Consider the following 26,958-nt stretch of genomic DNA (forward strand, 5'->3'; position numbering starts at 1 on the left):
CCCGCCTTCCGTACCCTGCCAAAATACCCCCTTTAACTTTGGCCGGCCCTATGATGGAAAGCAGTTGAAGCTTGCCAAAATCGGCTTTCGATTATACTGATTTGGCCGGGTTTAGGAGATGGCCGGCCTTCTCGTTCGAAAATAAGCAGGATAGCCAGTTAGCCGCTAACTGGCTATCTCCCGCTGAATACTTGCGGATAGCCAGTGGTGTACTATTTAGCCAGCCAGTCCCAAGGCTTCTACTGGTCTTGCAACCAATATTTTGGGACAGTATAGCATATGCTATACAGTTGTCCCAATACTCAGTTCTTCTGGAGTAATGTTTGGATGAAAATAGGGGCTATTTTGCGTATATAGGAACCCTTTAAGCACATTATTGGGAAATTGGGAACAATGTTAAGTCAATAAAGGGCCCTTTTACAAAGACACGCTGAAAAATGGCCTGCGGTAGTGTAGACGCATGTTTTGGGCACGCACAGAATCATTTTTCAGAGCATCTGTAAAAATATATTTTTTTGCCAAAAATGGATGTGCGGCAAAATGAAAATTGCCATGCGTCCATTTTGGGTCTGAGACCTTACCGCCAGCCATTGACCTAGCGGTAAAGTCTCACACGGTAACCTGCGTGCATCAAATGCCACTTGGTGCGCGTCTGAAAATAAAAATTGTTTTGGGGATGCACGTATCAGATTTGCGCCAAAAATGAAATTACCACAAGAGCCAAGCGGAAGCCGGGTGAACTCCATTTTGGCGTGCATTGGGCGCATGTAGACGCTTATGTGGCCTAGTAAAAGGGCCCCTATCTTTCTGGGTAAAAAGTTTTGAAAATTCTTCTTTTGTCATTCGTTCCATTCCACCATTCGCTTTTTTCTCTTCTTTCTTTCCCTGATGTGACTGCTGCCGCTATCTGCTACAGCCACCCTTCTGTTTAGAGAGCAGTTTAGACAGCCTACGGCAGAGTGAGTAATTTCTAACAAGTTATAGCAGCGTGAAGCACCTCAGCTTTGGGGTAATTAGAAATTCGAGATAGACCACTACGCAGTCATTCAATCTGCAGTATTTGCTCATTTTTTTTCTCCTTTCAGGCTATAAATCTGCTTCCATATTTAAAGTTAATAGGAAACTGGTTTGCTACTTTTAATTGCCCTTTGTACTCCTCATAGTGTTATTTCAGCTTCTGATACGCTGTGGCTTTTTCCATTAAATAGTTTCTCTGTGAGTACTGCCTCTATGCTTATCCTCTGGGCTCCTCACTTCAGCAGTTAGTGTTTTAGTATTCAGAAAGAATAACAGTCTGGATCTACACCGTACGCTTCACCCAGCAAGAGCATTGGTGAGAAAGGCTTTCATGTGGGTCAGTCCCAGAACCTAAAAGAGACAGACGTACAATTATGCAAAAATGACAACTTCCATTCTAGAGTGGTGTCACGTAGGGATATTGGCTTCAATTTAATATTCACAGTAGAAGACATGGGGTTTTGGTACAGTTCTCATATGGGTCTACGGAGAAAGATTGAGAAATGCTGTGATAATTACACACACTTGGGCTGGATTTACACCAGTAAATATTGATTTATTTACCCACATAACTGGCAATCTGAAAACGGACGTCCCTCAATACAACTAAAATTATTCACAATGTAAACCTAACATGCATTTTTAGCCTCATAAGATGAGGCATTCTCGGTGTAAAAGTCAGGGGACGAAGCTAATGCATGTAGCTTACATTGAAGAGCGCCCGCATGAAAAGGAGGTTCAAATGTTCATCAAAGTACTTGCATCCATTTTATTTTTTGAAAATTGGTGCCTGCAGAGTTTATAACAATTGCTCCCTTAAAACCCAAAGATACATGCTAGAAATATTGAATACCCTGTTATGTGCATGTATAATTTAACATCTTTTTATTGAGGAAAACACTTGTGATATAACACAGCTATCAGCAAAACAAACTACATTGAACACAATTCAATCCAAAAGATATTCTGAATTTTGTTGATCATAATATCTTTTAAAGGCAGTCGTTACACTTGAGAAAAAATAAACACTTGTAACTGAATTGCTTTCCTTATTAACAGAATTCCCCCTCCCCCAACCCATTAGTCCTTCGTTAACAACCCAGGGTTAGCCTCACAAACGAACATCAGGAGTACTTTATATATTTAAGATCCTACTATGAGCCAAGTGAGGAAAAGAGTTCCTAAAGGGTTCCCATGTGCACTGAAACCTCATCCCTTTTGGCAAGGTGAGATCATTCAGTCCCAACTGCTTCACTGACAGTATTGTGATCATTTGGAATAGTGGTTGCTAAGAGGTTTGAAACACTGGAGGACAGAGTCAACCACTATGTTATCCAAGTCTGTCAATGAGGCTGTCTCTTCCTATAATACTATTCTCTCCTCTGCTCTGGATACTCTCACTCCTTCCATTCCTCGTTCTGTAAGGTGTACCAAACCCCAGCTTGGCTGAACCTTTAGAATCCGCTACCTACATTCCTGTACCCGATCTGCCGAACGCCTTTGGCTGAAATTCCTTGCCCATGCTGACTTCATACAGTTCAAATTCTTGCTGACCTCCTTCCAGTCTGCTCTTTCACTTGCCAAACAGGACTACTACATTCAGTTGACAAACTCTCTTGGCTTAAACCCTCGGCATCTCTTTGTCACACTGAACTCTCTCCTCAAAGTGCCTTCACCTCCAACTCCCCCTTCACTTTGTCCCCAGACTCTGGCTGAGTTCTTTCATGATAAGGTTCACAAGAATAACCTTGAATTCTCAACCAAGTCACCTCCACCTCTCCTCCTCTCAGTCCATTCTCTCAACTCTGCCTCCTTTTCTTCCTTTTCTGAAATCACTGAAGAGGAAATTGCACATTTTCTTTCCTCCGCTAAACTGACTACCTGTTCTTCTGATCCTATTCCCACCCATCTACTTAGCACTATCCATCTATCCTACTGTCATCCCTCCTATCTGTAATATCCTCAATCTTTCACTTTCCACTGCAACTGTTCCTGATGCCTTCAAACATGTTGTAGTTACACTGCTCCTCAAAAAACCTTCATTGGACCCAACCTGTCCTTCCAACTATTACCCCATCTTCCTCCTCCCTTTCCTATCCAAGATACTGGAACGTGCTGTTCACCACTGTTGTCTTGACTTTCAGCTCAAGCTATTTTTGATCCACATCAATCTGGCTTTCACTGTCTTCATTTAACTGAAACAGCCCTTGCTAAAGTCTCCAATGACCTGTTCCTGGCCAGATCCAAAGGTCTCTATTCTATCCTCATCCTACTCAATCTATTTGCTGCTTTTGACACTGTTGATCACTGCCTACTTCTTGTTACGCTGTCCTCATTTGGATTTCAGGGCTCTGTTTTTTCCCAGTCTTATCTCTCCCATCATACTTTTAGTGTATACTCTGGTGGATCCTCCTCCACTTCTATCCCACTATCAGTTGGTGTACCTCAGGGCTCTCTCTTGGGACTTCTTCTTTTTTCCATCTATATTTCTTCCCTTGGTGCTCTGATCTCATCCCATGGTTTTCAGTATCATCTTTATGCTGATAACTCCCAGATCTACCTCTCCACACTAGGCATTTCAGCAGGAATCCAGACCCAAGTTTCAGCCTACCTGTCTGACATTGCTGCCTGGATGTCTCACCGCCATCTGAAACTAAACATGACCAAGACTGAGCTTCTTATCTTTCCCCCCTAAACCCACCTCTCCTCTTCCCCCATTCTCTGTCTCTGTGGATAACACTCTCATCCTCCCTGTTTCATCAGTTTGTAACCTTGGGATTATCTTTGACTCCTCTCTCTCTTTCTCTGCACATATCCAACAGACTGCTAAAACCTGTCTTTTCTTTCTGTATAATATCACCAGAATTCATCCTTTCCTTTCTGAGCACACTACCACACTCTTATCACCTCTCACATAGACTATTGCAACTTGCTTCTCACAGATCTCCCTCTAAGCCATCTCTCTCCCCTTCAATCTGTTCAGAATTCTGCTGCATGACTTATATTCCACCAGTGTCGCTATGCTCTTATTAGCTCTCTCGTCAAGTCACTTCGTTGACTCCTTATCTACTCCCTAGGCGTGGCCTAGCGGTTAGAGCACTAGTCTTGACATCCATAGACAACCAGTTTAAATCCCACTGCTGCTCTCTTGTAATCTTGGGCAAGTCACTTAACCTTCTATTGCCTCAGGTACAAACTTTGATTGTGAGCCCTCCAGAGACAGAAATTATGTACCTAAATGTAACCCACCTTGAGCTACTACTGAAAAAGCTGTGAGCAAAATCTAAATAAATAATACATTTCCACATACAGTTCAAACTCCTCTTATTGACTTACAAGTGAATTCACTCTGCAGCTCCTCAGTACCTCTCCACTCTTAATTCTCCCTACACTGCTTCCCGGGAACTCTGTTCATTGGGTGAATCTCTCTTATCTGTACCCTTCTTCTCCACTGCCAACTCCAGACTCCATTCCTTTTATCTTGCTTCACCATATGCCTGGAATAGACTTCCTGAGCCAGTACGTCAAGCCCTATCTCTTGTCCATCTTCAAATCTAAGCTAAAAGCCCACCTTTTTTTGAAAACTCCTAACCCCTATTCGCTTGTACAGTACCCATGTCTGTTTTATCATTCCTTTTTAGTAATTCCCTTATCCTTTATTTGTCCTGATTAAATTATAAGTTCCCTCTGCTGCCCGTCTCGTCTTCCGCCAGGGTCACTTTACTCATACTACCCCTCTCCTCAAGTCGCTTCACTGGCTCCCTATCCGTTTTCGCATCCTGTTCAAACTTCTTCTACTAACCTATAAATGTACTCACTCTGCTGCTCCCCAGTATCTCTCCACACTCGTCCTTCCCTACACCCCTTCCCGTGCACTCCGCTCCATGGATAAATCCTTCTTATCTGTTCCCTTCTCCACTACTGCCAACTCCAGACTTTGCGCCTTCTGTCTCGCTGCACCCTACGCCTGGAATAAACTTCCTGAGCCCCTACGTCTTGCCCCATCCTTGGCCACCTTTAAATCTAGACTGAAAGCCCACCTCTTTAACATTGCTTTTGACTCATAACCACTTGTAACCACTCGCCTCCACCTACCCTCCTCCTTCCTGTACACAATAATTGATTTGATTACTTTATTTTTTGTCTATTAGATTGTAAGCTCTTTGAGCAGGGACTGTCTTTCTTCTATGTTTGTGCAGCGCTGCGTACGCCTTGTAGCGCTATAGAAATGCTAAATAGTAGTAGTAGTAGTAGTTACTTGTAATCAGAGGTGATATTGTGATGTCATAATGCCTCAGGCCACCAATAAGAGCCAACCTCATCAGTGATGTCACAATAGCTTGATTGTCCTATTCTTGGCTCACTTTTATTACATAGCTCTTTGAGCAGGGACTGTCTTTCTTCTATGTTTGTGCAGCGCTGCGTATGCCTTGTAGCGCTATAGAAATGCTAAATAGTAGTAGTAGTAGTAGGAGGAGGATTGTCTGCGTACACCTAGTAGCACTATAGAAACGATCATCAGTAATAGTATTTGGGATCAATATTATTGGATAATGGATTCCTCTGTTAACAATCAGTTAGAATACATTTCTTTTTATCACTATGATTCATTTTATGGTTCACCTGTAATGTTCGGTTTATTATGCCCCTGATTGAAACAGATTAGTTGCTGCCTAGGGAGCATGGATTATATTGAAAAGTAACTGCAGTTACCTGTGTTATCACTGGAGCATATGGTTTGGCTGTGTTGCATATTGAATATGTTTTGTGGTTGTTTTATTGATATGATTTTATGTATGTTATTTTTCTTCGCTGTCCTGCATAAGTGTGAGTTATAAATAATAAAGCTAAATCTAATTTTAGAATACCCATTGCTCCCTTGCAGGAAGGTAGCAGGTCAGCAAAGCAGTCAAAAAGCAGTTCTGGGGTAGCTGTAAATTTAAACTTCCATAGCCATGAGACGTTGCCACCATTTATTTCCAAAAGATTTGAATATTAGGACATGACCAAAACACGTATCTCAGAGTTGCCTTATCATGGTTACATTTAGGACATTTCCCATTAGGTCTCAAAGCCACTTTAAATGCATAATAAGGGGAGATACGTGGAAGGGCATAATCGAACGGGGACGACCATCTCTAAGGGCGCACATCTCTTAAGCACGCCCCAGTCCTGCCTTCGCTACGCCTCCGTGAACTTTGGTCGTCCCCGCGACGGACTGCAGTTGAGGACGCCCCAAATCGGCTTTCGATTATGCCGATTTGGGCGACCCTGAGAGAAGGACGCCCATCTCCCGATTTGTGTCGGAAGATGGGCGCCCTTCTCTTTCAAAAATGCCCCTGACAATATCACATCAGAAATTAGTATTGAGTTTCCCAAAGCTGCATGCTTTCGGTATAGGTGTGTACGTTATCTACTCATGATTTGAAGTGTGCCCCCTGTACCTCATACTGTAGTTCTGCTCCCCCTATCTGTGCCAGAGAATCATAACATCTGGTAGCATGCTCTGTAAAGATTTGTGATGACATGATAGAGGCACTTTAAGTTGAGAATCTAAACACAGAGCAAAGTGAATGTTTCTTATATTTTTCCCCACAGAAGGTTCACATCCAACCCTTTCAAATAGTGATGAATTTGCAAATAGGCATACAAATCTCTCCGATCTAGTTTGAACTCTTTCATCAATGTCCTAAAACTTTGTAGTTTGACGTTCTCATCTAGTATGTGATAAACCACGGCAAAGTTTTGTCCAACAAATTCTAGGGCTCTCGTAGAGGATCCTGGTAGAAAATCTCTTATTGCCCCAGATTGACAAAAGCAGTGTGAGAAAAGATGAATAGTGATGTAGCTTACAGACCCATTTCTAGGCAGAGCACAATGGTTTAAAAATTTCATAGTTTGCTACTGCACTGGAGAGATTGGGTTTTGGAGCATAAAGGAGATAACTAAAGTGTTCCTTTGTGGACAAATGAGTCTCTATTCTGAGTGAAAGAAAAATCTGATGTGCCTCTGTATCGAGCATTCTTTTTAAAAATTTCCTTCCTTAGAGGATAGGAATACTGATAGCTTTTAAAAGACGTGTAACCACCTAGGGACAATGAGCATGTTATAGAGGTAAATTCTGCCAAAACCGCCAAATACGCAACAGGGACAAATTAACTGGGATCTGTACACCAAAGTATTTAATTGTATCCTGAGACCAATACAGAGGAAGCTCATCAACCCACCCTTTCCTCACTTTTGAGTGCAGGGAGAGTGCCACAGAAAACCTGAAAGAGAAACCAATGACACCCATCAAAAAAAATCCTCTTGACGACGATTGTTGGGAATTGGTAAATATAAACAAAATATCATCCACAAAGGCCAGGGCTTTGACATGGGAGCTCCCAATTCTCACCCCTATGATCGCTTCCTCACTCTAAGCTGACAGAGGAGAGGTTCCAAAAATAAAAGAAACAGAGGAGAGAAGGGACACACTGTTGAGATGTTTTCAGGGTGTAGTCTATTTGCTTAGGTGTATCTATAAAGTACACTTTTAATTTAGGTGTGCTTTATAAAATAAGTCTAAATTTCCATGCGGTTTAAAGAATATGCTGCGTGCCAGTCCATGCGATTACATTTAGTTGTGGTCAGTTACGCCAAGTAAAACCTGGTGTAAATCCTGATGCCTAAATTAGGCGTGGAGCGGGTGTATTCTATAACAACACATATAGAGTTTAGAAACACCCATGAGCCACCTGTTCCATGCCCATAACCACGCCCATTTTCAACTATGCAACTTATATGTACACACACCATGATACAGAATATACTTAGCAAGTAGCGCGCATAATTCTAATTAATTCCAATTAGTGCTGATACTTGGTTGTTAACATCCAATTATCAGCTCTGATTAGCTTAAGTAATCAAGTTATGCACATTGTAATTGAATACACTTCGATTTCTGTGCGGAAATCTCAGCACGATATATAGAATCCCATGGATAATGTGTGGACAGTTTTCAGGAACCAGCCTTCGAGACCCACTTATTCTAAAACCTGAATTAAGATTGGCCAACTAACCCTTTCAAGGGCTTTGCTGGCATCTAACCCTACAATCATGGTGGGCGAGCCATTTTTTTGACAGTGTGACATAGCTAGTAATACCTTACAAACATTAAATACTGAATTCCACTTGGTCCTCTCCTGGGGAAGAAGGTGAACAGACAGTTTGCTAAGATTCTAGAAAACATCTTATCTACATTAATGAAGGAGATTGGCTGATATGATTTAGATAATTAAGGGGATTAAACATAGCATAATTTGCTCGCAAAGGAAAGGATCTGGCAACTACGACTTGCATGTAGTATGCCTCGAGTGGACCACAAAGCTGAGCCTGAAGTAACTTATAAAACTTGGCTGTGTAGTAATGGCAGCGTATTTGGATTTAAAAAAAGGTTTGGACAAGTTCCTTGTGGAAAAGTCCATAGGCTGTTGTTGAGATGGACATGGGATTGTCATGGGATTGGTAGCATGAAATGGTGTTACTAATTGGGTTTCTGCCATGTACTTGTGACCTGAATTGGCCACTGCTGGAAGCAGGATACTGGGCTAGACTGACCATTGGTCTGACCCAATATGGCTATACTTATGTTCTTATGAATTTCTTTTGCTCATATAGGAGCCCAGAGGGTCTCTGAGCTGCCCTCAGATGGGATGGGAAGTTCAGTTCCTTTTGGTTCTCCTGTTCTGGCTGCTAAATTACCTAGAGCAGTGACATTGTCTGCATTGTCACAATCTTTAGAGGCAGAGGGAACTGTATCTCCTGAACTTTCATTACTGGGTATTTGGAAAATTATCAAGATGATTGAGAGTTTGCTTCAAGGAATGGCTGCTCGTTTGTGTAATTTTTCTTCTGAAATTGTTGGAACTTCACAGGAGATGGAACAGAAGATTGATTTACTATATAATGACTGTACTGCAATTAAGCCTCAGGTTCATTCATTACAAGCTATTAGGTCGAGCTGTATAATACATTTTAAAATGGAATGTCTCGAAAATTCTGTTCGAGTTAGGATCTTGAGGTTGCTTAATTTTCCTCTTGCTCATGTAGAGGTCCTTTTACAAAGCTGTGGTAAAAAGTGGCCTGCGGTAGTATGGTTGCATCTTTTGGGCGCACGCTGGGCCACTTTTTACTGCAACTGGGAAAAAGGCCATTTTTAATGGGTCGGGAAATGAGTCTGCGCTTATATTAAAACTAGTGCACGCCTATTTACGACCTGAGTCCTTACCACCACCCATTGACCTAGTGGTAAGGGCTCACGCACTACTGACGCGGTCACCGTGCAGTAAGTGCCAACACGGGCACGCTACACTGCTGGTTACCTCCAGGAACACCCCCCTCAGTAGAAATTAAAATACTATTTTCTACCACAGAATTCAGCACATGCCAAAATCAGAATTACCACTGGGCGCACACGCTCCCCCTGCGGTAGTGCCGATAGGGCGTGCGCTACCTACCCTTTAGCCCTCCCGCGCCTTTGTAAAAGGTCCCCTTACTTTTTTCACAGATTCTTTCTCAGGAATTTATTACTGAAGTATTAAGGATCTCCAATTCTGAGTCAGTTGTTTTAGACTAACATTACTATATGCCTAGGCTTGTTTGCGTTCAGAATCAAGAAAGGGAGGGACGTGTTGATTGAGTGGAAACTTCATGAAGTTTCAAATTTGACTGCTTTCTCAGAAGTCTCAGGATGTTAACACCAGATCTGTCTTCCTGGTTTCCTTCTCTACGGCAAATGGCAAACCAGATACGATGTGCTGGAGGGGGCTTCGATGACAAATCCAGTAGTTGAGAACTAAGGCAAGTGCTGGGCAGACTTCTATGGTCTGTGTCCAAAAAATGGCAAAGATGGATCAGGATGAAGTATACATATTTTATACCTCATTCGTATCATATGCTATGAGTGTGGATGCTATATATCTCATTGGAGGAAAGGAAGACCTCTTAAAGTTGAATTTAGTTAATAAAATGTTGTAGTAATACTGCTGGATTGTTGGTTTAATCATGAATTGATAATAAATGTGATTGTTGGGCAGACTGGATGGACCGTGCAGGTCATTTTCTATAGGTCCAAAAAGAGGGTGGAAGCCACCAAATCTACAAATCCAAACATGACAAATGCCAAGGGCATTCAGTATTGACGTTCCAAAATGTTTATTCATCAATGGTACATACAGGTAAAAACCCAACACAGGCTGTGTTTCGGCACATTGGCTTTTGTCAGGAGTTCTCATAAAAAATAGATAAATAAACATATGAAGGCCAATGTGCCGAAATACTGAATGCCCTTGTTATTTGTCATCGTTGAATTTGTGGATTTGGTGGCTTCCACCCTCTTTTTGGACTTGTGTTTGCAGTTTTTGTGGAAGTATTTTGCTCTTCTTTTTCTTTTTTTTCCCACCATGTTCTATGTTCCTAAGTTAAGAGTATGCTGTTGGTATTGAGAGCATATTTTTAGAAGTGTGTATTGTTTTGTGGTCAAAGGATACAAGTGTCCCCAGAGGTATTACATGCCACCCACATATGTAAAGAACAGTTTTTGCAGTTGAAACATAAACTCCTTCAGATAGGGGTGATCTATTCCTGGAGGTTCCCTTGCAAATGTGTACTTCAACATCTTGGTGGACCCTTCCAAGCTGGAGAACTTTCTTGCTGCTAGGAGTCAGAATTCAGTTGGTATGGGGAATTTGGGAGTTCAAAGAGAGAGAGGTTTTCTTTTATGGTTTCTGTAGTATGGTGGTGGTTAAAAATCTTCTCCCTCCTGTTTCTTTTTGCTGTTATCATTTTTATATGCTAACGCATTGGGGCAGGCCAAGGGGAACTCTTCCCCCCTCATCTTCTCCACTCATCAGACAGCTATTACCATCTTTGCGTTCGCTTCTATTTTGGGTGTAGGCTCTATCGGGCTCAGAAAAAGTTCTAACTTGGCCAGTGATGTTTCACAGAGCCCAGGAGGAGCTGGACCCCCTCCCCCCCCTCCCCCCAATATCTGAGGCTTAGCATGGAGGGGATGCTGCACAGTTAGGAAGTGCCTGAAACTGATTTTGATGGTGTCGGCCAAACTACTCAATTGATCCCTGGGAGCATTGTTTCATCTTTGGCATCAGAATCAATCTCAGCACTGTTGATGGAAGGAGACCTGATGCTGCTGGGAGCTCAGGAGACAGAGGATTTTGGGCTGGGAAAATTTTTCCCATCTGGCAACCTTGCTGCCTGAAGTGCACTGCACCCTCTAAAACTGCTCCAGGGACCTGCATACTGCTGTCAGGGAACTGTGTATAATAACATTTGAGGCTGGCATAGAGGGTGGCAACAAATACTTTTAAAGTGTTTTTGAGGGTGGGAGGGGGGTTGGTGACCACTGGGGGGGAGTAAGGGGAGGTCAGCCCTGATTCCCTCCGGTGGTCATCTGGTCAGTTTGGGCACCTTTTTGAGTCTTGGTCGCAAGAAAAAATGGACCAAGTAAAGTCGACCAAGTGCTTGTCAGGGACGGCCTTCTTTTTTCCATTATCGGCCGAGGACGCCCATGTGTTAAGCACGCCCCAGTCCCGCCTTCGCTATGCTTCCGACATGCCCCCAGGAACTTTGGTCGTCCCCGCAATGGACGCGCATCTTCCGATTTGTGTCGAAACATGGGCGCCCTTCTCCTTCGAAAATAAGCCTGATAGTCTCTGTCACTGACTTATAGAGACATTTTTAAATATCCAGATATCATTTGGCTGAATACTGCTCTTGTCATATACTTGTGACATGATTTTCATACATTTACTCATCATCCCCAAACTGTTGTCCTGCAAAACAGTTCCCACATCCTTGTTCAATAGTGTGACCATGCTTTAATGTTAGAATTTTGATTTTAAATAACATTTCCATGATATAATATATGGGCCTTCATCTCCGGGGTGAATGGCTATGTGCACAGGTTTGTAAAACTTGTCACATCTTGTAAGTGAGTAGAAAAAAATGCGATGTTTCATTGACCAAATGTAGCTAGATTGACTGAGGGTAATGGAGGTAAATGAACTGAATCACAGAGAGCTTCAATCAGAGCTGGATTAGAATCCATGGAGGCCTGTCTTTTAGTGCCTGCTTTGGTCAGTAGTGTGTTCTCATGATATGAGACAAAGAGTCTCACGCTGTCTTTGTCAGAACAATACTGCACTTCGGGCTCTATTACACATAATGATGGGATACATACATCACAGAGATACTCTTCCTTGACTACCAATGCTAAAGAACAAACTTTGGGGGATTTATAAAGGGACAGGAGTGGCATTTCATTGTGCAGTTTTCTGTCATCCCAGCATCTAATCAACTTCCTCATGGATGCTGGGGGGGTGGAGAGGACCCAAAAGGTAACTGAACACAAAAGAGTCTTTTAAAGAATACATTTGATTGGTTGAACCACACACTGGACTAGCTGCCCTTCATTTCCCACTTCTGTATCTTCTGTGGGGCAGAGACGGCCATAAAAAAAGGAGGAGAGGGCTGTTATAAAGAAAAAAAAGGTGGATGCAGGGAGGGGGCTGGGGAAAAATATGGATGGTATCTGTGTACTGGGAGGGGAGGCTATAATATTGGTTAAATTATGACTAATAAACTTGCAGAATTTGCAAATTTTGTGCACAGAATTTGCAGATTTTATACACAAAATTTTGAATTTTTTTGGTGAAGAATTTTGATTTTTTTTTTGGTGCAGAATTTTGGCAGGAGTTTTTGTTTTCTGTGGATAAACAAAACAGCAGAGCAAGATAAACGTGAAGATTTTATTGATATCATATACCAGAATATTGCGCTGCGTCAGGGGCTAAATTATTGACTGTGCAGAACCAATGTTCCAACTGGAAATATGATTTTTGTATAACGATCAACCAAACACCTCACAACTCTGAATACTGTGTCGGGCAATATGATATCAATAAAATCTTCACGTTTATCTTGATCTGCTGTTTTGTTTGTCCACATTGGAGTTTGCAGATCAATTGCCTTGCTGTTTTTGTTTTCTGGCCATTATCATTCTGCATTAGTTTATGGCAGGTCCGGTGCATCTTAAGAGCTGGACAAAGTGACATATTTTGACTGCTGCAATGAAAGTACTCTGGCTCCTTGTCATACTACCAGTGTTCTTTCTAGTCATTATTGCTGGTCTCATTTCTTCTACCCAGGTCTCCAGGAGCTGCGATTATGTGTTTGTGAGCGGGAAAGAGTCTCGAGGTTCCATGAATGCCCGGGTGATCTTCCGCTATGAGCACCTCACTGCCCCTCTGGAGATGACTGTGTGGGTCCCAAAGCTGCCTTTGGAGATAGAGTTATCGGATACCAGACTGAGCCAAGTGAAGGGATGGAGAGTCCCAATCCTGCCTGATAGAAGGTACAGTGATGCAAATATAGACACCACATAAAATATCACGGCAAACTGCTGTTATTGGGACTTAGTGGTTTCTGGTGGAAAACTGAATGACGCAGCATGTTATCTGGCAAGGAAGAGGGTGAAAGGAAGGGATGGGGTTGGGGATTTAGCTCACTCCTTTTTCAATTGCAGCTCAAGGTGAGTTATATTCGGGTATAGCAGGTATTTTCTTCTCCCAAGGAAGGCTTATGATGCAAATCTATAACTTAAAAAACGGGGAGGAGAATCCTCACGCAAATCAAAGGCAATGAAAACAAAAAAGTGAGGACAAGTGTGGAGGAAATCCAAGAAACTTTATTGATAATCAATTGGTGACCAGACACGGCCGTGTTTCGGCATCAAAGCCTGCATCAGGGGTCAAATAAATCTTCCTTGGTTGTCACTTGATAAAACCAAAAGAAAATCAGATAATGGGACTTCCCTCAAACTCAAGAATTTAGAAATCAACTATGAAGCGCCTCAGCGGCAATACACAGAAATGACGTCAATAGTACGGCCGTGTCGGGTCGTCAATTGATTATCAATAAAGTTTCTTGGATTTCCTCCACACTTGTCCTCACTTTTTTGTTTTCATTGCGAATCTATAACTTGGCATCTCCGGTTAGATGCACTAATGCCACGCACTGGGCTCCGGTTCTACCACAACCTCTGTGTGCCGAGATGCCAGTGTAGAATATTAGCATAACCCCACATTGGTGCTCCTAAATTTAGGCACTACCATTTTGCCAGGTCAGTGGCATGCATAAATGAGCATGCCTAAATGTGTCATGCAACGTGTTTTACTGAAAGTATCATGCATGTAGGTTGGGGACAATACGGCAGCCAGACTCATCTTTGGAAAGCCAAAATATGAAAGTGCAAAACCATTATGAGAGAAACTGCACTGGCTTCCACTCAAGGAACGCGTCACTTTTAAAGTATGCACATTAGTCCACAAAATCATTCACGGCGAAGCCCCAGCCTACATGTCTGAGTTAATAGACTTACCACCCAGAAACGCCAAAAGATCATCCCGAACCTTCCTTAACCTCCACTTCCCCAATTGCAAGGGCTTGAAATACAAAGCGCTACACGCGTCAACCTTTTCTCACATGAGCACGCAGTATTGGAATACACTGCCGCGCAACTTAAGAACAATCAACGAGCAAGCTTCCTTCCGCAGATTACTGAAGACCCATCTTTTCGAAAAGATTTACGGAAAGAACCAAAACACATAAAGTCCACACTTACTGTTCACTAATGCATCATACATTCACCTCTGAACTCTCATTCCCGTATTATCACATCAGTCATACCTTTACTCACAGAAAGATATATACCATATGTCTTCATGCCTTTTTATCGCCCTCTAAGCTCCCATTGTTTCCCTCCAAAGTTTCAATGTTTGTGCTCCATTGTTACATTCCTTAACGACACCTCAATTGTTTCGCGTAACTCTGCACAATGTAATCCATAACCAATCGGTAACAAATTGTATTTCCAACATTTAACTCATATTGTAAGCCACACTGAACCCGCAAAAAGGTAAGAAAATGTGGGATACAAATGCAATAAATAAAAATACTAATAGAAAGCTGTGAGGAGTTTTAAACCAAATTTAGTTTGGTTTGGAGTGAAACAGAGGTATGTATGTCCCAGCATGCAGTGGATGGAATGGTTAAGTTCTAAGGGAATTTAAGGTCATGGAAGGTGGAATGAGAGTCTGTAGGCTCAGGTATTAAGTGGACACATGGCTGCCTACTCTTTTTAGAATAGGGGAAAACAGTTGAGACTCAGGTTCTGAGAGACTGTGATTTCTGCTGGTAGTCAGGAAAAAGTGTGTAAGGATTTTAACTCTGACACAGGGGAAGGACTGAGAGGTGAATCTGTGATTTGAAGAAAGAAGCCATTAAGCTGTGTCTGGGGGGAAGGTGTGTTGTTTGTGAGAGTTCTGAGTTCAGTGCAAGCAAAGTTTGGAATCTGGCTTCAGAATAAAGAAAATCCAGCACTGCTGTTGTTTGAGTGTGCTGTATTCTCCAGATTGATCTGATAGCGGTGAAGGGAAAAGTTATGCTTTTATGTGAAGTCTGTGAGATGGAATGTTGAAGCCTGCTGGATCATTTTAGACTAGGGAAGCAACAGTGAGAAATAGGTTTTGTAGTGAGAAAACCTTTAACTTATTTTATTTCAATTAGAGAGTTTGGCCACACTATTGAGAATTGTTTAATAGTCACCAGAGCCTGAACAAGAACAGAGGGAGTTCAAGGGTCTTGCCTCCATTTATTTTCTTTATAAGTGAGGTTTAGGGAGAAGAAATCTGGGGGAGTCATCCTCTGAGGGGTTCCAGATGAGCTCCAACGCAAGAAAGACATCACCTAAATAAATTCAACCACAGCTAAGTGACATTGCCAAGGGTGTTGAAAGAAATATATTATTTTTTCACAACATTTTAAGGGAAAACAAATGAACAGACCATCAGATATTAAAAGTCCATGAGATCCCTGCAAAAACACCAATAGTGCACACAAAGAGACCAATTTCTACATCAGGAAAGAGAATAACCACAAATATCTGATTTTGATAAAAGACAATTTAAATACTTATCTGAAAAGGTTCTTTTCCGCCTTTTTAGGTGAAACAGACAAAGTTAAGGGTATACATGTAGTTCTACATTTGAATGTTGAATATGTTATTGCAGTTCTATTAAGCTTCACACTAATTGTGAATTTGAGTTTATTTGAATGAAAATTTGCTTGCATTTGTATTCAATAAAGAAAGAGATAATTTGGAAATCTGAAAGTTTGGTCCTTCCATTTCAGGAACAAATCCTAAATTTAGATTCTTTTCCTCCTTTATTCTTTGAGAGTAAAGGACGAGGTTAGTTTATTTGTTCCACTCCCTCGGCTGTGAGTGTGTGTTCCCTGGATATTCGCCACGACTACAACCAGGGGCGTAGCTACGGGTGGGCCTGGGTGGGCCCAGGCCCATCCAATGTCGGCTCAGGCCCGCCCACTCAAGCGTCTGCGGCAGCCTTCATTGGATATCCATAGCGCTGATCCAGCCCACCTACCTTTCGGGCTTGAGGAAGGCTCGGGATGCACGCAGTCGCAGACGGCACTGAAATACAGGTCGCAGCTCTTGACCCCGTGCGTGACGTCCTAGGCTCTTCCGCAGCGCGCTGAGATGTTGCATCGGTATGCCGTGCGTGGCGGCGCGCTCAGCCTCGTCTTCGCTTCACTCCGCTCCGTCCGTCCGTCCATCCATCTCGAGTGTGACTCAGACCCCCCCCCCCCCCCCCCGACAACGTGCCGTGCACAACAGTGAAAAATCGGCTGGATGGTCTCCTCCACTGCACCTGTGTGTGAGCTCAAACCTGGACTCCCTGCTGCCTGGGCTCAGCTGAAGAACAGTTGGGCCCTCAGTGATCAGCCTTCAGTACAGCCACAGGCCTCAGCACTCCACTGCAGCCACAAAACAGGCACAGGAACCAGCACATTCTCTGCATACTGAAGCCCGGGTAAAATAAAAGTTTTAAACATGTGTAATGCTGGTGGACATCTAGTTGTAGGTGGGCTATTCACTGCCTAGGGAAAAAAAAGGCTATTACTATATTTAAGGTTGGTGGGTTTCTGGGTCGGAATGGGCTCAGTGGTTGTATATTTCATATTTATGGGGTTTTGGCTGGGGATGGTCTCTGTAGTAGCCAGGTTAAAATTTTAAAAAAGTTTTATATTTAATGTAGGTGGGTTTTTGGATGGGGTGGGCTCTGAAGTGCTCAGGACATTAAAAAGCAAAAGGCTTTATATTTAGTGCTTCAGGGTGGGTGGGTGGGGGAGATTGGGAGATGCCAGACTATGGGGGTAGGACAGGGCTGAAGCTAGGCTACAGGGAGGGGTAGGGTAGGGCTGATGCCTAGCTACGGAATAGATGATAGGGAAGGGAAGGGCTGATGTCAGGCTGATATCAGGCTACAGAGATGGATGGGGGTGGGTAGGGAAAGGAAAAGAAGGGCTGATGCCAAGCTACGAGGATAGATGGGGGTAGGAAAGAGAAAGGAAGGGCTGATACCAGGCTACAGGGATAGATGGAAGGGAAAAAGAACTTCAAAGGTATTTACCCATTTTTTGAATACAGTTTAATCAGGCATTTACATTTGTTATAATGTAAAATTTGAAGGATATGCTATTGCTGTAATTATATTGCAGGATCCTGTCATATGTGTTGAGATGTTTGCCATTATAATAGACTTATGTCTGGTCAAGTTTAAAATATGGGATAATGTAACCCTCTTAAAAAATGGTTTATGCTGATGCAGGGCAGCTGTTGGTCAGACTAATTAGAAATACATAATCTAGTGCAATCTAAGGCCTTATTTTGTAGTATCCCAAGAAACACTACTCCTACCTATATACATAGTGCCCACCCAAAATGTCAGGTCTGGCTACGCCACTGACTACAACCATCAGGTATCTGGGAGCACATCACTACAGTCCAGCCGAGAGGGGTGGTAACATAACCACTAGGCTACTCCTCCACTCCAAGCTGGTGGAGTTGTAGCTTCTGTTCCGGTTTCCCTCCTATGGCTGCTGGGTTGTGCAATTGAAACATGCTGTGTTTGAGCTGTGGGGCCATCTGCCTATGGATCAAACATTTTCAGTTTGAACCACACAGGCCTCTGTGCTTGAAATAGATGATGTTTAAACCATGCAGGCTCTGTAGATGCAGAACCCCATGATTCAGACAGAGTTTGGTAAGACCTGGCAGTGAGAGTGGGAGGAAAGAAGAAGGCGTCTGGAAGTGGTCAAAACCAGCCCCAGGCACACCAGTTTATAGGTTTCGGCTGGTTCTGGTTGGAAAGATAAAGAACGACAGATTGTGTGGGGGTCCTCACACTTGGCTGGCTGATATCTCCAAGCTCCAGGAAAGAGGGAGGGAGACAGTGGTAGGATAGAGCATATGAGGACAGGTTTGGGTACCATTGGTTTTTGTATTTGTTTATTTTTTTTCTCATATGCTGAAGACCCCCCCACAATCGCAGTAGTCTGTTCTTCTTTATCTTTCCCAGTGCTCAGATCCTCCTTCTCCTTCCCCTTCCCTTTGCCAGGAAACTGGCAAAAGTCGTAGGAATAAGGTGAGAGAGCAAAAGAACCAGGCATATCTAAACCTGCCAGAACTGAATCCACCCAACCACTTTCTATTCAGTTCCAGCATGCACCTATCATGGGTAAGACACTATCATTACCAGGGGTGACAATGCTTCCCATTTTTACAGTACTACAGGACTGCAAGTCTGGAGAGTGTGTGTCCTGGTGCTCCAGGCTTTCAGTGACACAGTACTGGAAATGTGTGTATGGTTGCACCATGCTGCAAGAGGGAAAGGAGTGAAAGGAGAGTAAGAAAAGAGGGGAAGGGCTAAGAAAAAGAAGTGGCAAGAGAGATAGAAAAGTTGAGTGAAAGACAGTGTAGCACACACACACCTCACCCCACACCCTGCCATCCACCCACCTCCAACTTCCGCAAGGGACAGACGCCAAGGAAAACAGGAGACAGGGTTATCTTCCTCACCCTTCTGAATTATGCCCCTGGCCTCCCTCCTTCCCCAGCATTTAAACTCACTGAAAAGTTTAGCCATGATCAGGGCTAGCTGAAGGGAGTGTGACAAGGCCCCACCCCCTTTCCATAGTCCAGTATTTCCCCTTCCCTAACCCCTCCCCCAAGATGGCTAGCATCTCCCCTTCCCCTGCCTTTCTTACCTGCCCAGTACCCAGCATGTCCCCCCTCTTCCCTCCTCCTGGCTGTGCAACCCAACTTATTACACCTGTGCCTGAGGCTGCAATAAATGACACAGGCCGATGCTCAGAACTCCCACGGTCAGCCTACAGCGCAGTGAAAGGAAAGGGTTAAATTCTTGCGGGGACGGGTGGGGACGGGTTGGGATGGGTTACATTTTTGCGGGGATGGGTGGGGACGGGTAAGATTCCAGTGGGACGGGTGGGGACAGGCGGGGATGGGTAAGATTTCTGTCCCCATGCAACTCTCTATTTCACAGTAAGCACAGCTCCTATGCACATGCGCCTGGCAAACCTGAATGTGAAGCACACACTGGCATCTGTTTTCTGCACCTTTAAATATGAATGTTTCAATTCTTTTTTTTTTTTTTTTTTACTTGGAAGGTTTATATTTAAGCGCAGGAAACAGGGACCAGTGTGTGCTTTCACTTTTCTATTTGCTCTGACTCACACACATTCAGCTCTCACTATCATTGCTTAGATGCTTGTACCAGTGGTGTACCAAGGGCGGGGCGGTGGGGGTGGTCTGCCCCAGGTGTCAGCAGGTGGTGGGGGGGGGGGTGATTCGCTGGCAGTCCCCACCTGCCCACCAGCTCCATCGACAGATGACCCTCTTCTCCTGCCACCCGACACCCAGCCTTAAAAAAAAAATCTGTGAAGCACCTTGCATCTGCTCTGCTGTAAAAAAAGCAAATCGCCTCGTCGCGTCAGCCCTTCCCTCACTGTGTCCCGCCCTCACGAAAATAGGAAGTTACATCAGAGTGCGGGACACAGTAAGGGAAGGGCTGACGCAATGAGGATATTTGCTTTTTTTTACAGCAGAGCAGACGCGAGGCGCTTCACAGATATTTTTTTTAAGGCTGGATGCCGGGTGGCAGGAGAAGAGGGTCGTCTGTCGATGGAACTGGTGGACAGGTGAGGACTGGGTCAGGGAGGGGGGGCTCAGATGGGAGAAGGGGACTGGGACAAGGACTGGGACTGAGTGGGGAGGGCTCTTTCTCGTTCCCTCGTTCCTTCTATACCTCCTTTTTCGCTCTTTGTCGTTCCCTCATTCTTTCTTTTGCTCCTTTTTTTCTCTTTCTCGTTCCCTCGTTCCTTCTATTCCTCCTTTTTTTCTTCGTTCCCTCGTTCCTTCTGTACCTTACCCATGTCTTAAATTCGCCGATGACACAAAATTATTCAGGGTCGTCAAGTCGCAGGAGGAATGTGAACGATTACAGGAGGACCTTGCGAGACTGGGAGAATGGGCGTGCAAGTGGCAGATGAAGTTCAGTGTTGACAAGTGCAAAGTGATGCATGTGGGTAAGAGGAACCCGAATTATAGCTACGTCTTGCAAGGTTCCGCGTTAGGAGTTACGGATCAAGAAAGGGATCTGGGTGTCGTCGTCGATGATACGCTGAAACCTTCTGCTCAGTGTGCTGCTGCGGCTAGGAAAGCGAATAGAATGTTGGGTGTTATTAGGAAGGGTATGGAGTCCAGGTGTGCGGATGTTATAATGCCGTTGTATCGCTCCATGGTGCGACCGCACCTGGAGTATTGTGTTCAGTACTGGTCTCCGTATCTCAAAAAAGATATAGTAGAATTGGAAAAGGTACAGCGAAGGGCGACGAAAATGATAGTGGGGATGGGACGACTTTCCTATGAAGAGAGGCTGAGAAGGCTAGGGCTTTTCAGCTTGGAGCAGAGACGGCTGAGGGGAGATATGATAGAAGTGTATAAAATAATGAGTGGAATGGATCGGGTGGATGTGAAGCGACTGTTCACGCTATCCAAAAATATTAGGACTAGAGGGCATGAGTTGAAGCTACAGTGTGGTAAATTTAAAACGAATCGGAGAAAATTTTTCTTCACCCAACGTGTAATTAGACTCTGGAATTCGTTGCCGGAGAACGTGGTACGGGCGGTTAGCTTGACGGAGTTTAAAAAGGGGTTAGATAGATTCCTAAAGGACAAGTCCATAGACCGCTATTAAATGGACTTGGAAAAATTCCGCATTTTTAGGTATAACTTGTCTGGAATGTTTTTACGTTTGGGGAGCGTGCCAGGTGCCCTTGACCACTGTCGGTGACAGGATGCTGGGCTAGATGGACCTTTGGTCTTTCCCAGTATGGCACTACTTATGTACTTATGTACCTCCTTTTTCGCTGTTTCTCGTTCCCTCGTTCCTTCTATTCCTCCTTTTTTCTCTTTCTCATTCCCTCATTCCTTCTATACCTCCTTTTCGCTTTCTCGTTGCCTCTTAACTTCTATACCTCCTTTTTTCTCTTTCTCATTCCCTCGTTCTTTCTATTCCTCCTTAAATTAAGTGCTCTTAGGTAAACTGCTCTTAGGTTTAATGCTCTTAAGTTAACTGCTCTTAGGTTAAATGCTCTTAGGTTTAAGTGCCCTTAAGTGCTCTTAAGTTAAGTGCTCTTAGGTTTAAGTGCTCTTAAGTTAAGTGCTCTTAGGTAAACTGCTCTTAGGTTTAATGCTCTTAAGTTAACTGCTCTTAGGTTAAATGCTCTTAAGTAAAGCGCTCTTAAGTTAAGTGCTCTTAAGTTGTGCTCTTGTTAAGCGCTCTCAAGTTAAGTGCTCTTAGGTTTAAGTGCTCTTAGGTTTAAGTGCCCTTAAGTGCTCTTAAGTTTAAGTGCTCTTAAGTTAAGTGCTCTTAAGTTAAGTGCTCTTAGGTAAACTGCTCTTAGGTTTAATGCTCTTAAGTTAACTGCTCTTAGGTTAAATGCTCTTAAGTAAAGCGCTCTTAAGTTAAGTGCTCTTAAGTTGTGCTCTTGTTAAGCGCTCTCAAGTTAAGTGCTCTTAGGTTTAAGTGCTCTTAAGTTCTCTTAGGTTTAAGTGCTCTCACAATTTTGGGACTTCTATACCTCCTTTTTTTCTTTCTCGTTCCCTCGTTCCTTCTATACCTCCTTTTTTCTCTTTCTCGTTCCCTCGTTCCTTCTATACCTCCTTTTTTCTCTTTCTCGTTCCCTCGTTCCTTCTATACCTCCTTTTTCTCTTTCTCGTTCCCTCGTTCCTTCTATACCTCCTTTTCTCTTTCTCGCTCCCTCGTTCCTTCTATACCTCCTTTTTCTCTTTCTCGTTCCCTCGTTCCTTCTATACCTCCTTTTTCTCTTTCTCGTTCCCTCGTTCCTTCTATACCTCCTTTTTTCTCTTTCTCGTTCCCTCGTTCCTTCTATACCTCCTTTTCTCTTTCTCGTTCCCTCGTTCCTTCTATACCTCCTTTTTCTCTTTCTCGCTCCCTCGTTCCTTCTATACCTCCTTTTTTTCTTTCTCGTTCCCTCGTTCCTTCTATACCTCCTTTTTTCTTTCTCGTTCCCTCGTTTTTTCTATACCTCCTTTTTTCTCTTTCTCGTTCCCTCGTTCCTTCTATACCTCCTTTTTTCTCTTTCTCGTTCCCTCGTTCCTTCTATACCTCCTTTTTCTCTTTCTCGTTCCCTCGTTCCTTCTATACCTCCTTTTTCTCTTTCTCGTTCCCTCGTTCTTTCTATACCTCCTTTTTTCTCTTTCTCGTTCCCTCGTTCCTTCTATACCTCCTTTTTCTCTTTCTCGCTCCCTCGTTCCTTCTATACCTCCTTTTTCTCTTTCTCGCTCCCTCGTTCCTTCTATACCTCCTTTTTTCTTTCTCGTTCCCTCGTTCCTTCTATACCTCCTTTTTTCTCTTTCTCGTTCCCTCGTTCCTTCTATACCTCCTTTTTTCTCTTTCTCGTTCCCTCGTTCCTTCTATACCTCCTTTTTTCTCTTTCTCGTTCCCTCGTTCCTTCTATACCTCCTTTTTTCTTTCTCGTTCCCTCGTTCCTTCTATACCTCCTTTTTCTCTTTCTCGTTCCTTCTATACCTCCTTTTTCTCTTTCTCGTTCCCTCGTTCCTTCTATACCTCCTTTTTTCTTTCTCGCTCCCTCGTTCCTTCTATACCTCCTTTTTTCTCTTTCTCGTTCCTTCTATACCTCCTTTTTCTCTTTCTCGTTCCCTCGTTCCTTCTATACCTCCTTTTCTCTTTCTCGCTCCCTCGTTCCTTCTATACCTCCTTTTTTTCTTTCTCGTTCCCCTCGTTCCTTCTATACCTCTTTCTCTCTTTCTCGTTCCCTCATTTTTTCTATACCTCCTTTTTGCTCTCTCTCGTTCCCTCGTTTATTCTATACCTCCTTTTTTCTCTCTCATTCACTCGTTCCTTCTATACCTCCTTTTTGCTTTTTCTCGTTCCCTCGTTCCTTCTATACCTCCTTTTTTCTCTTTCTCGTTCCCTCGTTCCTTCTATACCTCCTTTTTTTCTTTCTCGTTCCCTTGTTCTTTCTATACCTCCTTTTTTCTCTTTCTCGTTCCCTCGTTCCTTCTATACCTCCTTTTCTCTCTTTTACGTTCCCTCGTTTCCTCTATACCTCCTTTTTTCTCTTTCTTGTTCCCTCGTTCCTTCTATACCTCCTTTTTTCTTTCTCGTTCCCTTGTTCTTTCTATACCTCCTTTTTCTCTTTCTCGTTCCCTCGTTCCTTCTATTCCTCCTTTTTTTCTCTCGTTCCCTCTGTTCCTTCTATACCTCCTTTTTTTCTTTCTCGTTCCCTCGTTCCTTCTATACCTCCTTTTTTCTCTTTCTCGTTCCCTCGTTCCTTCTATACCTCCTTTTTTTCTTTCTCGTTCCCTTGTTCTTTCTATACCTCCTTTTTCTCTTTCTCGTTCCCTCGTTCCTTCTATACCTCCTTTTTTCTTTCTCGTTCCCTCGTTCCTTCTATACCTCCTTTTTTCTCTTTCTCCTTTTCTCTCTTTCACGTTCCCTCATTCATTCTATACCTCCTTTTTTCTTTCTCGTTCCCTCGTTCCTTCTATACCTCCTTTTTTCTCTTTCTCGTTCCCTCATTCCTTCTATACCTCCTTTTTCTCTTTCTCGTTCTCTCGTTCCTTCTATACCTCCTTTTTTCTTTCTCGTTCCCTCGTTCTTTCTATAACCGCCGTTTGGCTCTTTCTCGTTCCCTCGTTCCTTCTATACCTCCTTTTTTCTTGTTCCCTCGTTTCCTCTATACCTCCTTTTTTTTACTTTCTCATTCCCTCGTTCCTTCTATACCTCCTTTTTTCTTTCTCATTCCCTTGTTCTTTCTATACCTCCTTTTTTCTCTTTCTCGTTCCCTCGTTCCTTCTATACCTCCTTTTTTTCTTTCTCGTTCCCTCTCGTTTCCTTCTATACCTCCTTTTTCTCTTTCTCGTTCCCTCTATACCTCCTTTTTTTCTTTCTCGTTCCCTCGTTCCTTCTATACCTCCTTTTTTCTTTCTCGTTCCCTTGTTCTTTCTATACCTCCTTTTTTCTCTTTCTCGTTCCTTCTATACCTCCTTTTTTCTTTCTCGTTCCCTTGTTCTTTCTATACCTCCTTTTTTCTTTCTCGTTCCCTTGTTCTTTCTATACCTCCTTTTTTTCTCTTTCTCGTTCCCTCGTTCCTTCTATACCTCCTTTTCTCTCTTTTACGTTCCCTCGTTTCCTCTATACCTCCTTTTTTTTACTTTCTCGTTCCCTTGTTCTTTCTATACCTCCTTTTTTCTCTTTCTCGTTCCCTCGTTCCTTCTATACCTCCTTTTTTCTTTCTCGTGCCCTCATTCCTTCTATACCTCCTTTTTTCTCTTTCTCGTTCCCTCGTTCCTTCTATACCTCCTTTTTTCTTTCTCGTTCCCTCGTTCCTTCTATACCTCCTTTTTTCTTTCTCGTGCCCTCATTCCTTCTATACCTCCTTTTTTCTCTTTCTCGTTCCCTCGTTCCTTCTATACCTCCTTTTTTCTTTCTCGTTCCCCCGTTCCTTCTATACCTCCTTTTTATCTTTCTCGTTCCCTCGTTCTTTCTATACCTCCTGTTCTCTCTTTCACGTTCCCTCGTTCCTTCTATACCTCCTTTTCGCTGTTTCTCGTTCCCTCGTTCCTTCTATACCTCCTTTTTTCTTTCTCATTCCCTCGTTCATTCTATACCTCCTTTTTTTCTTTCTCGTTCCCTCGTTCATTCTATACCTCCTTTTATCTCTTTGTTCCCTAGTTCCTTCTATACCTCCTTTTTTTCTTTCTCGTTCCCTCATTCTTTCTATTCCTCCTTAAGTTAAGTGCTCTTAGGTTAAGTGCTCTCACAATTTTGGACTTCTATACCTCCTTTTTTTTCTTTCTTGTTCCCTCGTTCCTTCTATACCTCCTTTTTTTGTTTCTCGTTCCCTCATTCTTTCTTAAGTTCTGTTAGGTTTAAATGTTCTCACAATTTTGGGACATCTATACCTCCTTTTTGTTTTCTCGTTCCCTCGTTGCTTCTATACCTCTTTTTTTCTCTTTCTAGTTCCCTCGTTCCTTCTATACCTCCTTTTTCACTCTTTCTCGTTCCCTCGTTCCTTCTATACCTCCTTTTTTCTTTCTCATTCCCTCTTTCTTTCTATTCCTCCTTAAGTTAAGTGCTCTTAGGTTAAGTGCTCTTAAGTTCTCTTAGGTTTAAGTGCTCTCACAATTTTGGGACTTCTATACCTCCTTTTCGCTCTTTTTCATTCCCTCATTTTTTCTATACCTCCTTCTCGTTCCCTCTATACCTCCTTTTTCGCTCTTTCTCGTTCTCTCTTTCTTTCTATTCCTTCTTTTTTCTCTTTCTTGTTCCCTCGTTCCTTCTATTAGATTGTAAGCTCTGTCAAGCAGGGACTGTCTCTTCATGTCCAAGTGTACAACACTGCGTACGTCTAGTAGTGCTATAGAAATGATAATTAGTAGTAGTTGTAGAAGGGGACTGGGTGGGGGGCTCAGGTGGGAGAAGGAGCCTGGAGCTGAAACTGGGGTCTGAGAAGGGGGCAGGAGGGAGAATGGGGCCATACCTGGGGCAGGTGGGTCTGGGGCTGAAAAGGGGGGGGGCCCTAATGCAAGGCATGTGGATGAAGGGGACTGGAAATGGCGGCTGAAAAGGAGGGTAGGTGGGATAAGGGGGCTAGTACTGGAACTGGGGGCTGAAAAGGGGCAGTGGCTGAAACTGAGGGGACAGGGGCCTGAAAAGGGAACAAGGAGAAGTGGCTGGGGCTGAAGCTCGGGACTGGTGGGAGAAAAGGGCTGGGGCTGAAACTGGGGACTGAAAAGGGGGGGGGCAGGTGGTAGATGTGGGCTGGGGCTGAAACTAGGGGCAGGTGGGATAATGGGGCTGGAACTATGGACGAGAGGGAGGACAAACCCTGGATGGATGGGAGAGGGAGGGCAAATGGTGGATTGAAGGGGCAGAAAGGGCAATGGATGGAAGGGATAGAAAGGGCAGACAGTAGATGGAAGGGGCAGGGAGAGAGGGCAGACATTGGATGGAGGGGATGGCAGAGAGAGAGCGAAGACAGATGCTGGATGGAAGGAAGACAGTGAAAAGAACATGAGGAAAGCAGAAACCAGAGACAACAAACTGTAAATAAAATATATATTTTTATTTTTTTGCTTTAGGATAAAGTAGTATTGTTAATAAATGTTTATAAATGAACATGTAAATAAGGTAATCTTTTTATTGGACTAATTTTAATACATTTTGACTAACTTTCGGAGAACAAAACCCCCTTCCTCGGGTCAGTATAGGATACTGTAACAGCACTATACTGTATTGACCTCAGAAAGGAGGTTTTGGCCTCTGAAAGCTAAATGTACTAGTCCAATAAAGTGGTATTATTTTATTTTCTATATTTGTTTTATTTCTATTTGTTAATTTGTAAAGTGGTGATTGGTATTTGTTTTTTTTTCAAATTTACATCTGCTGTCTTTAT

The 26,958-nt window shown here is 43.3% G+C and overlaps 1 protein-coding gene across 1 annotated transcript in view; it reads left to right on the forward strand.

Moving 5' to 3' along the window:
• TMEM132E (transmembrane protein 132E) overlaps nucleotides 1-26,958 on the forward strand; it is a 1,213,499-nt gene that overhangs the window by 1,081,639 nt on the left and 104,902 nt on the right. The window contains exon 6 of the mRNA XM_030185882.1: nucleotides 13,224-13,429. Coding sequence (XP_030041742.1) covers nucleotides 13,224-13,429 — 206 coding nt within the window. The remainder of the gene's footprint in view (nucleotides 1-13,223; nucleotides 13,430-26,958) is intronic.

The sequence above is a fragment of the Microcaecilia unicolor genome, chromosome 13 (genome assembly GCF_901765095.1).
Source record: "Microcaecilia unicolor chromosome 13, aMicUni1.1, whole genome shotgun sequence".
In the NCBI taxonomy this organism is placed as follows: Eukaryota; Metazoa; Chordata; class Amphibia; order Gymnophiona; family Siphonopidae; genus Microcaecilia; species Microcaecilia unicolor.